The following is a 12,524-nucleotide window of genomic DNA, read 5'->3' as shown; positions in this document are numbered from 1 at the left end:
CTGACCCCACAAAAGTCATAAAAGTAGTATTCCACATCTAGTTAAAAAGAAAATTTGGTTTAAAGATACTGCTTTTGGGTATCTATAATACACAGTGTATATATAGGTTAACTATTGCAATAAAACAAATTATTCTGTTGAAAACTACCAATACCACCAGAGTGATGGCACTAAGCATTTACAAAAGCAATATTTTCAAATCCATTTTCAAACTTGATATTTGGGAAGAGTTTTGACATATAAAAAATTGGTCGAAAACTCATGTCTGTAGGAAAGAAAAAAAAAAAAAAAGAGGTGAATCAATGAAATAAAGTTTCCTAAAATGTTGACAAACATATGCCTGTGACAAAGTATTTTAGGCCTGTAAACACTGTAGTCTTCCACTTAAAATTTTAGTTCATTATGTCAAAAATTCCAAGACTGCAAAGTCTACCTCACTATTAATGTTATCCTCTCAAGTATCTTATTTCAGAGCTAACACATCATCAGATAAGAGTCTGTCTTTAACATTCATTCACACTGCAGCAACTTGACACTTTCTATGAGTAGGGCAGGCTGAAAAAATGGAGTTTCAGTACACAGGGAATTTTAAGATCATATTCTCTTTTGCCTGAAATAAAAGCAGACCAGCAAGCCATATACTCCTTAAGTGCTTTTGACTACCACATACATTTTTTAAATAAACATCTTATGTTTACATGTGGTTTTTACCTGAGCAGAGAAGCAATCTTTGTCTTACCAGCTGGAAGGAATTGACTAGAACACACACACTCCCCTTCCATCTGGAAGCTGAAGGAAGCAGAGGCTGAAAAGACCACTTCCTAAATGGTTTATTTCAATGACCAATGCACACCTACAATCTCGATTGCCTAACACAGGATAAGTTTAGCATGCTGTTTTACCCTATGAAGTTCAAAGAACTCAACCTAGTTCATGAGTTACCCAGTCAGCAGAACTCACGAGTTTGTAGGCTGTATGTAAATTGGATTTAACACCACACACAATGGTGGCCAAATTTTACTAAACTACTAATCATAGACAGGTTCTGTAAGTCTGTAAGGAGGTATGTGCATCAAAACACAAAAATTGCTTCATATTGGATAAGACATTCGATACAGGGGTACTGATATCGTTCCAGAAGTTCCATTTTCCCAGTCCTTTGGTTTTCTAAGAACAATTACATATACAATTCAGTTATTGCAAACCTAAAAACAACAGGTTACGTAGTAACAAGTTCTGGAGGACAGCCATATGTTCACATTGAAGTCAAATACAAAGTTTCATTAGCCAAAGTTTGACCTACTTCACATTAAGAAACAAAACCATTTCAGCCTGACTGCAATAAATTTCAAGATTAATCTGAAGCGTTTCAGACAAAACACTCAACTGTGGAAGAGGTGGGTTTGGAGGAGAGAGAACAGAAACCTTGCTGTCTCTATTTATTTACATATATACTCTATGTACACATACAGAGATATATAAACATACAACTATAACACACTTTTAAGGCAGAGGATGATGTAACGATAAATTGTCCTTAGGTGCTGCAGCCACCCAAGTGGGAAACATAGGAAGTAATTCTGAACAAACCTTAAAGGAAGACCAAAGACTTTAGCTGGACGCCTATGAAGCAGTAGAATGGAACCCCTATCAAATTCTTGAAAGGTGAGAGCTTCATTTGACCTCCATTTCATTTTCCCCCTCCCCAAAACCAGGTGACATCCCTAAGAAAACAGCTCATTTTAGGTTTGGTTCTGAGCAGTAAGGAAGATCAGTGGGGAAACAAAAACAAACAAAAAACCCACACAACCCAAACACATCAAACATTCAGTTAGAATTCGGGTGACAATAACAGTAAGTTTGCAGTGATTTAACACCACACACAATGGTGGCCAAATTTTACTAAACTACTAATCATAAACAGGTTCTGTAAGTCAGTAAGGAAGTATGTGCATCAAAACACAAAAATTGCTTCATATTTGATAAGACATTCGATACAGAGGTATTGCTTTTGAAATTGAAGGAATAAGTATGGTTAAATAGAGATAGCTAGTGGTTTCTGAGAGATTTTTTTTGTACAAAGTCTCCTGGGAAAGACTATAAGGACTGTTACCGAAACAAAATCCCACACTAGCTCTAGAACCAGAAATCAAACAGCAAGTTATCACAGTACTGTGCTCACACCTGCAAATCTTCCAGAGGTGACACTTACCATAAGTGCAACAACAAGACTGCTGTGCTGCCATCTCCAAGCAGCCAGAGGCATGTGGATTTATCAACAGGGGTCAGTCCAGACTGTGTCTACAAGGCAAGTCACCCATGGCATGAACACGCTCTGTGTTACACCTACGGCTGTGAGAGATTCGACTGCACAAACCATAGGAAGTCCAGTAAGAAGCCAATCTGATTTTACATGAGGCTTTTTAAAAATGACCTGTAAATTAAAGGGACCTTGAAAAACAGGTGCAAAGTGACTCGTGAAGTAAACAACTGATCCCTTCAACCATTTGCAACATGGGGCATATGCAAGAACTTCCATCAGAACTGGAACACATGATCCAGAGTATAATCCAGTAGAAACCCTGTACTCAACCACATTGTGTCTGAATGAGGATGCTTTAGTGAGGACTTAATAACACAATTTTAACACTGAATTACATAAGTATGCATGTAATAGTGTTTTAAAACAGAACAGCCCAAATAGTAGATTTCAACTTCAAAGAAGCTCTCAGGTAGCAAAATACCACATGCGGTTCTGTTGTCCATGCTTCAAGAACATCAATAAAGCAGAGTATTTGTAAGAGGATCATAAAGATGACAAAACACTTATGTGAGTTCAGGAAATAAATTACTTGGCAAACATAAGCTAAGGAGAAAGTAAGAAGTAAGCATTAAAAAATCAAAATTATTAGAACTGAAGACTTTTAGAGCTTGCTGACAAAAATTTGGGGGGCTGAAATCATTAGATTTGATTTTGAAATAAGCATCAGGCACTGGCCATACCCAAGACAGGCCACAGTGAAATAAAGAAGAGCTCCAAGAAGATACACAAAATCCCCTTTACAAATGTTCTATTTCCAGATCTCACAGATGGAGAGCAAAGGAACAGTGTTTTTTGAACTCAATAAATAATTTTCCCTATAGGGCTCCTTGTTTGCTTGTCACGTGTTTGTTGTTCCAAGGCATGAACCATCTGCTTTCACTGAAGGCATTCCTCACCTCTCTGCTACTCCTCTCTACTAAGAGATGCTTGCTAAGATACTGTTCTATTCCAGCCCAAAATCCAGACTTAACATAAAGATACCTGAACGTAGTGGTATAACAAGAGGTCCAACTGATGACTATTGAGCAAATCCCAATTCTTAATATCTATAATGAACAAAAATAAGTAAGAGTCTTCTCAATTCCAGTAAGCCAAATTCTTCAGTGATGAATTTCTAGAAAGTGTCTCAGTTTCTCTGCTTAACCTTCTCCTATACTGAATGTTTTCTGGCATAGATTTCATTTCTGGTCACGCCATCAAAAAGTTATTACGCTTATAAGAAAGACATGAGAACAAACTCTCACAAACATTTAGTTCTTTATATATGAACCATTAAGAAAAATATTTATGTCTTCTGAGCTCTTAAAAAAAATCTGTTCTTGACCAGACTACACCTACAATAATCCTCAGACAACTGCACAGTGACTCAACATCACAGTCAAAACCAAGCACATCCAAGATGGTCTGCACGTTGTCAAGACAGCACTGAGTTCTCACTAGTGCTACAGTAGCAATTACTGCAACCAAGGTTAAGGATTTTATAGTATGATTTGAGATTCAGAGAAACATGACAAATAGTAGGATACAACTATCTCCAAATCTGCATTGCTGCATTCACTCAAGGCTCTTAGATTAAGAGCACTAGTAATCCCTGTCCATACTGCGGCTTCTGATAAAGACAACTAAGTTCCATGTGGAAGGAGACACTGTTGGGCTTAAATGACATTTCCATGTTTGTCCACTTCAAACTGAAGTACCAACTTATAGACTGAAATACCACCATAAAACAACTCTGTCAAGAATGAAGTATGATGGAGACACTACTACCATTGTCTGTTCTCTACCTGTACACTGTACAGAGTACTAAAGTTATTTTGAATTTCTGCTTATATTTTACTACAGATTTTTCAGTAGCAATTTAGTCAAGTCCCTACTGTTTTTTCCCCCTTTGTGGATTTACGTGCTACATAAAGCATCACTTAGTTATACCATGATGTGTTAATTCCTGCTTCTCACTGCGAGACAAGGATGTTTGCTGTAGCGCTGGTTTTTGCCACAGAGCTATCAACTTACAAATGAAACCACATCCCCAGACAAAGGATCCTGTAGGAAGCAGCAGGCACGAAACGGTTACAAGCCCTGGGTCCTGTACCTTATGCCAAGGCCAGGCTTCCTCCTCAGCAAAACGCCTGGCAGCGCGGCCAGCAAGATGCCAGGTTCTAAAAGCACTCCTCCAGAAAGCGCCGAGTCGCGTCCCCAAGACGGAGCGCACCCCCCGAGACGCTGGGCTCCAGCTGAGGGGCTGTGGGAGCCGGTCGCTCCCCACGGGAGCGCTCCCGGTCGGAGGAAGCTCTCCAGCAGCTCCCAGCGCTCTGCTCTGCCGACCGGCCCCTCCGGACGGCGGGCCCGGAGGCCCGGCCTGCCCACTCGGCCCCGGCCCGCGGCGCCCCAGCCCGGCCCCGCCGAGAGGCAGACGTGGCACTGGCCGCGGCGGGAGGCGCCGCTTCCTGCGCGCTGGGAGCCGCTCCCACCCCGAGCCCCTCGGGCCGGTACCTGTTACTCCAGATGCCGTAGAGCAGCTCCACGAAGGCGAAGGAGAGGTTGAGGCAGAGGAAGAAGAAGAGGTTGCGGGAGGTCTTGTCCGCTAGGATGGACCTGCGCACGGAGCACACAGCGGGTCACTCGCAGCCGGCCCAGCGGGAGGCAGCAGCAGGAGGCCGGAACCGCTGGACCGGCGGCCCAGACGCCCCCACCATCAGCCTTCCCCAGCCCCTCCGCGGGGGCTCGGCCGCGGCCCCGGCCCCCACTGCTCCCGGCCCGTCCCACCCTGGGCTGCTCACCTGAACCAGCCCGACACCTTCCTGAGCAGGTTGAACTTAGGCGGCTTGTACTCATCGTCCTTGATGGAGAGGGGCAACATGTTCCCGGCGCCGAAGCCGCGGCGTGCCCGGCGAGCAGGCGGGGCGGCAGCGCTGCCCCCGGCCGGCCCACACGCCACTCACACTTCCGGCCTACGCCTGCGCGCCGCCGCCGCCGCACATGGCGCTGCGGGGGGCGTGGCGGAGCGGGCGTGCCGCCGCGGCGGCGGGCGCGGAGGGCGGGGCTGCCCGCGGAGGGCGGGGCTGCCGGCGGGCGCCGCCCGGGCCGGGCGCTGTCCGGGCTCCGAGGTGCCGGTCACAGGGCAGAGCGCGCGCTGCCCGTGCTGGCGCGGCCAACAGGAAAACCGAACCAGGCTCCAGAACGGGAATTCTCGCCCGCGCCCCGCTCACCATGCCCGGTGCTCCCGGAACAGCTGCTGCGGCAGCTCTCGGTTCGGGGCTGGGGCGGCGGTCTGGTCCCCCGCGGCCGGGCCCGGGCTGTGGCGTACCGCCGCGCCCTGGGAACCTGTGTGACAGCCAGTGCCGGGCGGCGGGAGGACTCCCTGCCCGCGGCAGCACCCCGAACTACAACCCGCGGCCTGCCGGGAGGAAGCGGAGAGACGCCCCACAGGAAGCGGGATACGGCGGCGCCGCCGTAGCGCTGCGGCGATCCCGCCTGGGCCACCTCTGAGTCACCGGAGCGGCCTGCGCGGGCGGGCCCAGCCGATCTGTGGGGTGCCGGGCCGGCACCTCCTCTGCCGTGCCCTGCCCTGCCCTGCCGCCGTCTCGCTGCTGTTGGCGACGCCTCGGAAGCCCAGCCCAGCTGCGGAGAGCGCCGCACCGGCGGGGAAGCGAGCGGCGGCACTGGCGCCCTCCCGAACGTGAGCGAAACCGCGCGGGAGGGGCGGCCGGGCTGCGCGGGGCGCTCCGGCAGCCGGAGCTGCTGCGGCGCGGCGGCGGGTGATAGCTGTGAAATGCTGTGGGGAGGTGCTGCCCACGGAGAGACGGGAACTCCTTCAAGAGCTCTTTTTCTTGGAAGGAGGATTAAAGTACTGTATTTTGATGAGGGGTTTTTATTTTCGTCAGTTGTATTTTGAAAAGGTCTTCTCTACAGGGGATAGTTTAAGAAGTTTTTAAAGAGGTAAATCGTACAATGCAATTTCATAACTCAGTTGGCAAAACTGATCATCGGTTTCTTACTGGAAGGTGCTATGATGCTAATTCTAAAGATTTTTATATAGATGTTTATTTTAATAAGAGAACAGATAATAATATCCTTACTTACTGTTACAGCCTGTTGAGTAAATACAAGAATCTATGGCAAGCCAGGGAGTCTCATTACCACAGTGAACAACATCTACACTTTCATCTTAACTATGTTTTTAAACTAAGTAATTGTTATGGTAGAATTGGTAAGTATTGTTGTGTCAAGGTTGCAAATGGGGAAAGAGAGTCTAAGGTCCACCTTTTTACTAGCACATATGGCCAATATATGGTATGATTGTTTACACCTATAAAATGAAGCAATCAAAAATTAAGTTCTGAAAATAGTTTCAATGACCTCTCCAGCCTCACAAAGTCAGTCAGTGGTAAAAATGGAACTTAAATTTGGAAGACCTGTATGTATGGATATATTCAGATATCTGGTATCCATACAAGCTGACAAGTCTGTACTTTTAAGAAGTAAGCTTATAGAACCTAAACAAATTACTCTTACAAAATTTCACGTAGATTTGATTATTAAATACAGCTTCTTGCTCTCTGTATTTTTATAGTACCATTGCTACATAAAAAGTAAAAACTCCCTTTTCTTTGTTCAGCTAGTCTTAGAAGAACAAAAATCCCTCCAACAACCTAGGAGCCTTAACAGACACACATTCTTAAGTTGCAGTCCTACATATTGTGCATCCTTCTTTTTTTGTGCTTATGCTCATATTTGCTTTCCCTTCTGCCAAGCTGCCAAACCAGATGGGAAAAACAAAATGCTGTGTCTTAAACCTCTAACACAACTGGTAAGCTTAGTTGAAAGAGAGTGTGAAGGGTATGAGCCAGAAAAGAGTGTGGTAGCCAAATACATATTTTAGTGGTGCCTGGTGAATAAAGCAACAGAAGTTCTGGAGACCTACTTGTATCTCTGTAGTTGACCCACAGGACGGAACACATAGACATCGCATTGGTACAAAACAATAATTTTCCAAGCAGAGACGTATGCTGTGCTTTTCTTTCTAACCAGCTGGTGTAATAACTTCATTCTGGAGTGTTCATTGAAAGGCAGAGACAGTTATTCAACTGAGCAACAGGAAGAGGGATTGGATAATTACCAAGAATATGTACTTCAATCAAGAATTGAGAGGAATGTTTACTTGTATAAGAATGCTGGGTAGCATGTGGGAATAACTGTTAATCTTCAGTTATAGAGTCCCTTTCATTTCCAACAGATTCAAAGATCACAAACAACTGTCCTGGAAAAACAATCCTACCTGGCAACTATGAGGTAAGTGGAGAGGTTTTTTAGACTAAAATAATTTACATTCATATTTTAAGGATGGTATATGCACTGTGGATAAAAAGTGATCAAAACTTGTGAGGGAAAAACGCACAGATACTCTCTTGTGAGAGATGAGGCTGTCCTGGATCACTTAATTTGATCAGAACTCCCTGCTGAAGTCTTAGAACTTACTAATGGCGTACCATGAGTAGTATCTATAGATGAGTAACTGTTTAGTAGTAAGCTCAGAATATTCATCTTTTATTCAATTCATACTAATCTTGCAAGTAAAGGAGGAAGAACACATGTGGATGACACATTTGAGGTGCAAACTGTGGAATGCAGTGGCTGCTGGATCCTGCTCAGATTACAGTTTATGAATGTCTGGAGAACTGGTAGTGCTACCTAAGAGACCTGAATGTCGGGGCTACCTTTGTAGGAGCTGCGTTTTAAGAGCTCCTGTTTGGTTCCAAAAGTGGGAGGATCCAGAAACCCCTGCCTTGCACTAAGGCTGTTCTCCCATTTAGCTGATACATAACACCCAGCCTCTGACATTTCCCATTTCCACTGAGTTCTAGATTTAGCAGACCAGCTGTTACTGATGTTGTTGCATTCCTACATTACCCCATTTAGCACATTTCTTGTGCTCCCCCTGTGCTAATAGCCCCAGTTAGTATGAACAGAATTGTATTTTCCAATAACCATTACTGAGCAGATATACAAACTATTGACAAAATGGCCAGCAAATCAGTGATAGATTGTTCCTTCTGTTTATGGCGCCTGAGCAACGGAAAAAGAAAGAGCATTTAACTTCTTCTTTTCTGCCACAGCTCTTGAGGAGGCACCTTCTCTGCCTTTTGTTTCCCAGCTGAGGCAGAGCTCCTGCAATGCTGAAAATACTAAATCTCTGTACAAATTTGCTTTCTAATGTCAGCTGAATGGGTCTGGTGAAGTATGTAGATGTTCAATCAAAAATGCAGTACTGAGAAAATAAGAGACAATGAACAATCTAGAGTTAAAGAATTGCTCTTGATTCATTTTTACAGAACAATGAAATTCAAAGTTAACAAAAAAAAGGTGAAAAGCAAGTTAACGTAGAAGCTAAGTACCAGAAATATGTGTCTTGCTAGCTGCAAGTAATTGACCCAAGCCCTGAAATCCTCCGTATTTATTACTTAAACAAAAGTCTACTTAACATTATGGGAGTTTTGCTCAAGTAAGGGAGGTAACTATACATGGGATTAATGACTTTTCCTTTCCTGTTACTTGTTTTAAAGGTATTTTCACTTTTGTAAGCTTCCAGGAAGAGTTATGGGAATCCGCCTACTACGCTTCACTTCTGTCGTGATCATTGTCTTACTTCTTGTGGCAGGTGCTTTAACAGCTTTGCTTCCCAGTATCAAAGATGACAAAATGCCCAATTTGAAAAGGGAATCAAAAACCCACAGTCAGTCTGCCTTGGATTCATTTACTCTTATTATGCAGACATACAACAGAACTGACTTACTGCTAAAGCTTTTAAATCATTATCAAGCCATCCCCCACCTACATAAAGTAATTGTTGTGTGGAATAACATTGGTGAGAAGATACCAGAGGAAATGTGGAATTCCTTGGGGCCTCATCCTGTCCCTGTTGTCTTTAAAGTTCAAACTGTAAATCGCATGAGGAACAGACTTCAGAATTTCCCTGAGCTGGAAACAAAAGGTAATCAGCAGTTCATATCACTACTACTAATATTATTTTCACACTTAAAATCTGAATGCTAAAAGAGAGATGGTTTGAGTTATATTATGTAATAAACCCATGGATCTGTTTGGCTACTTAATAGAATGTGGGTAATATAGAATAAACCTATTTTAATGATATCGGATGCACACCACCAGCAGCAGGCTAGAGGCTGTCAATGAAGAGTAAGGAAAAAAGGGATGTCAAATGCGTTTCATGGGTTTTTGCAACTGTGTCTGTTCTGCAGTTTCTTTGTCACCTAAACACAGGTAGTTCAGCCTCCCTTTTGTAGTGTAAACTAAAATTCATAGTGCATGTATCTGTTGAGTCTCTGCATTAACTTGGACTTGTTATCTGATAAAGACTTGATTTAATCCTTTCATTTTAAGACTAAGTTCTCAAGCATGTTCTGTTCTTCAGAGAAGCTTCCCTCTCTAGCTGTCTGGTTTCCTATCTCAAATTATTCATCCTTTTAAAGAATATTCTTCCCAGTCTTTTGGCTATTCACTGAAATAGTCTTCCTAAGCTCTTTCCAGGAGAAGAAACAAACAAGGCTTATTGCTGTGCAAGTGGAAAAAAATCCCAGATGTTGCATTACAGACCTGACCTTACTCATGATTAGTAAAGATAATTCTATTTACTCCCCCCTTCCTAACATGCCTTGCTACTCAAAATCCATGACTTCTAGGAACACTAGAAGTCACTAGAAACTTCAGCTTCCCGAGTGTGTTACTTACTGTAATAGGATTTATTCTGACTATAAACTTAAAAATCTTTAATGCCTCTGGAGTTCTGATCTAAGAAGCTCTTTCCTTTTCCACTTGCTGATAGTCTTTTGCCTAAAATTTAAGGTAAAGATTCTTCATTCTGTAGTTAATCATATTGAAAGTTGCCAGTGCAATTTATTAAGCTTGCTTATTTAGAACTTGTAAGGAGTGAGGAGACGGGTAACATTTTATACTAAGAATCCTGTATAAATCTCATACACTAAAGAATGGTATCTAAGTATCATACACAAAATAATGGTATCTAACTCTTTATTTGAGTTGTATTTTTAAACAAGATCAGTAGAATTTTAAGTTGCTTTGTCAAACACTCCCAAGTTTTCCAACACATATCTGACCAGCTGTCCTACAGATAATCAAAGTTGCTGAGTTTTGTGGCAAATAATCTATAACTTAGGTTTGCTTCCAGTTACCACAAAGCTGCAAACTTGCTTTAGCTTTGAAATCTAAATGTTTTCTCAATCTATTTTCAAGGAGTTACGATTCAGTTCTGCAGTTCAGCTTAATGGTTATAGAAGTTGCATAGCTACCGTGTCAAATACTGTGCTGCGTATTGTGCTCATGTATTTAATCTGTTGGTAAGGTAAAAGTTTTTATTTTTTTTTCCTCCCTTCAGCTGTTTTAATGATGGATGATGATACACTAGTCAGTGCTCACGACCTTGCTTTTGCCTTTTCTGTTTGGCAGGTAATGTTTTGCACCTTCGTAAGGCAGTATTTGTGAGTTACAATTGAGATTAATGGTTTTAATTAGAGTAACATTATATCATAATGTTTTACCATTGATTTTCTAGCTATAAATTTTAGGAGGATTGAAGTAGTAGAAGTTGTAAAAAATATTCTTCAGTAGTAGCTATACCTGTAATGTATAACTTTCAAATTTTTAACTCTTCTTGTACACAGTCACTGAAGTTGCTGACTGCTGAATTTATTTAAATTTATAGCAAGCTGGAAAAAAAAAAAAGTGGAGTTTTTTTCTCTCTAGGAAAAACTGTCTATAAACAATGTTGAGTGCCAAATACACAGCTACAAATAGTGGATAGGTGTTTCTTGGCACTACATGATGTGGAATGAGGCATATTGTGTCAGTTTTGAAAAAAACTGTATTTAATTGCAGCATTTATGCAGATCAAAGGACCATATGCCAACAATTTAATTCTTTCCTGGCAATAATTTTGTGCTCCTCTCATTTAAAAAAAAGCATAAACCTGTATAATGAAAATGCTTAACACACATTTCACAGTGTGGCTTCATTCTGATTTTTTTAAATTTCTTTTTTCTTTCAGCAATTTCCAGAGCATATAGTGGGATTTGTTCCTAGAAAGCACATTTCTACTCCTTCGGGTGTATATAGTTATGGCAGCTTCGAATTGCAGAACCCCGGATTTGGAAACGGAGACCAATATTCTATGGTTCTTATTGGTGCAGCATTTTTTCATAGTCGCTATTTAGAAGACTTTCAAAGACAGCCAGAAGCTGTTTACACCTTAATAGATGAAACTCAAAATTGTGATGATATTGCTATGAATTTTCTGGTAGCCAAGCACACTGGAAAGCCTTCAGGAGTGTTTGTGAAGCCTGTTGATATAAGAAATTTAGAAAAAGACACTAACAGTGGCTATTCTGGAATGTGGCACCGAGCAGAACATTTGTTACAGAGATCTTACTGTGTAAATAAACTGGTTAATATTTATGATGGCATGCCTTTAAAATACTCTAATATCATGATTTCTCAGTTTGGTTTTCCTAATTATGCCAATCACAAAAATAAAATGTAAGCCAATGAATTTAAGGTGTTAGATGTTAAGCAGTACTCAGTGAATTGTAGAGAGTTCAAGGACAGAAGGTGTAATTTGCCATCTTTATTTGTAGCCTCTGAATTTTTTCCATTTGGCTTTTAATGTATTTTTTTTTTTCCTTTCTTACTAATTCTCCATGGTAAGTTCTGAGAAAACTTAAAAAATAGATATAAATGTTTAGTTATGATAAAATCATCCTCTTTACTTAAAACCTGAAAAGCTATTATGATTAATTAGACAGGTTCTTCAGAAACCTGCAGACAAGAATGCACTCCTACCCTTCAGTATGTATGGTTGGTTTGTTTCTTGTATGTTGGTTTTTTGGTTTGGTTGGTTGGGTGGGTTTTTTTTGGGAGGGGGAGAAAAGGGGGAACATTGTGTTTTCTTTTTTTTTTTTTTTTCTTTTTAATTATATGTAATTAGTCAAATGAGGTCTGGGCATATTTTTGATAGTGACATGTTGAGATGCTTCCCTGCCTTCCCCCTCCTCAATTCCTCCTGCACAGTTCCCAGTGCAACTACAGAAGGGCTACAGTGAAGTGTTGGCCAGGCTTCCACACTCCTGTATAAAACCCCTCTGAAGTTTGTATATAAGTTATTCTGTAT

The 12,524-nt window shown here is 42.0% G+C and overlaps 2 protein-coding genes across 3 annotated transcripts in view; one reads left to right on the top strand and one right to left on the bottom strand.

Moving 5' to 3' along the window:
* SLC30A7 (solute carrier family 30 member 7) overlaps positions 1-5,305 on the bottom strand; it is a 29,293-nt gene extending 23,988 nt beyond the window's left edge. For both annotated transcript variants that reach the window (XR_013922426.1, XM_080348571.1), the window contains exons 1-2: positions 5,104-5,305; positions 4,817-4,918 (exon numbers count right to left, since the gene is read on the bottom strand). Coding sequence is in view for 1 of the 2 variants with exons in the window: in XM_080348571.1 (XP_080204697.1) it covers positions 4,817-4,918; positions 5,104-5,183 (182 nt within the window). In the remaining variant the exon portion in view is untranslated. The remainder of the gene's footprint in view (positions 1-4,816; positions 4,919-5,103) is intronic.
* Positions 5,306-5,979: 674 nt separating this feature from the next.
* Positions 5,980-12,277, top strand: EXTL2 (exostosin like glycosyltransferase 2). The gene is made up of 5 exons (XM_080349119.1): positions 5,980-6,002; positions 7,560-7,615; positions 8,887-9,314; positions 10,737-10,807; positions 11,406-12,277. Exons 2-5 carry the CDS (start codon positions 7,611-7,613, stop codon positions 11,895-11,897), a joined length of 996 nt encoding a protein of 331 aa, XP_080205245.1. The 5' UTR covers positions 5,980-6,002; positions 7,560-7,610; the 3' UTR covers positions 11,898-12,277.
* Positions 12,278-12,524: the final 247 nt, after the last annotated feature.

Source organism: Nesoenas mayeri (assembly GCF_963082525.1).
Source record: "Nesoenas mayeri genome assembly, chromosome: 8".
Classification (NCBI taxonomy): Eukaryota; Metazoa; Chordata; class Aves; order Columbiformes; family Columbidae; genus Nesoenas; species Nesoenas mayeri.
Note: the sequence above shows the minus strand (reverse complement) of the source record. Positions and strands in the feature narration are given on the sequence as shown.

Bases quoted from the DNA above. Each gene is read 5' to 3' on its own strand.
- EXTL2 (XM_080349119.1), top strand. The intron at 9,315-10,736 runs GTAATCAGCAGT...TCCTCCCTTCAG, and splicing joins CCCTGAGCTGGAAACAAAAG to CTGTTTTAATGATGGATGAT. The intron at 10,808-11,405 runs GTAATGTTTTGC...TTTTTCTTTCAG, and splicing joins TTGCCTTTTCTGTTTGGCAG to CAATTTCCAGAGCATATAGT.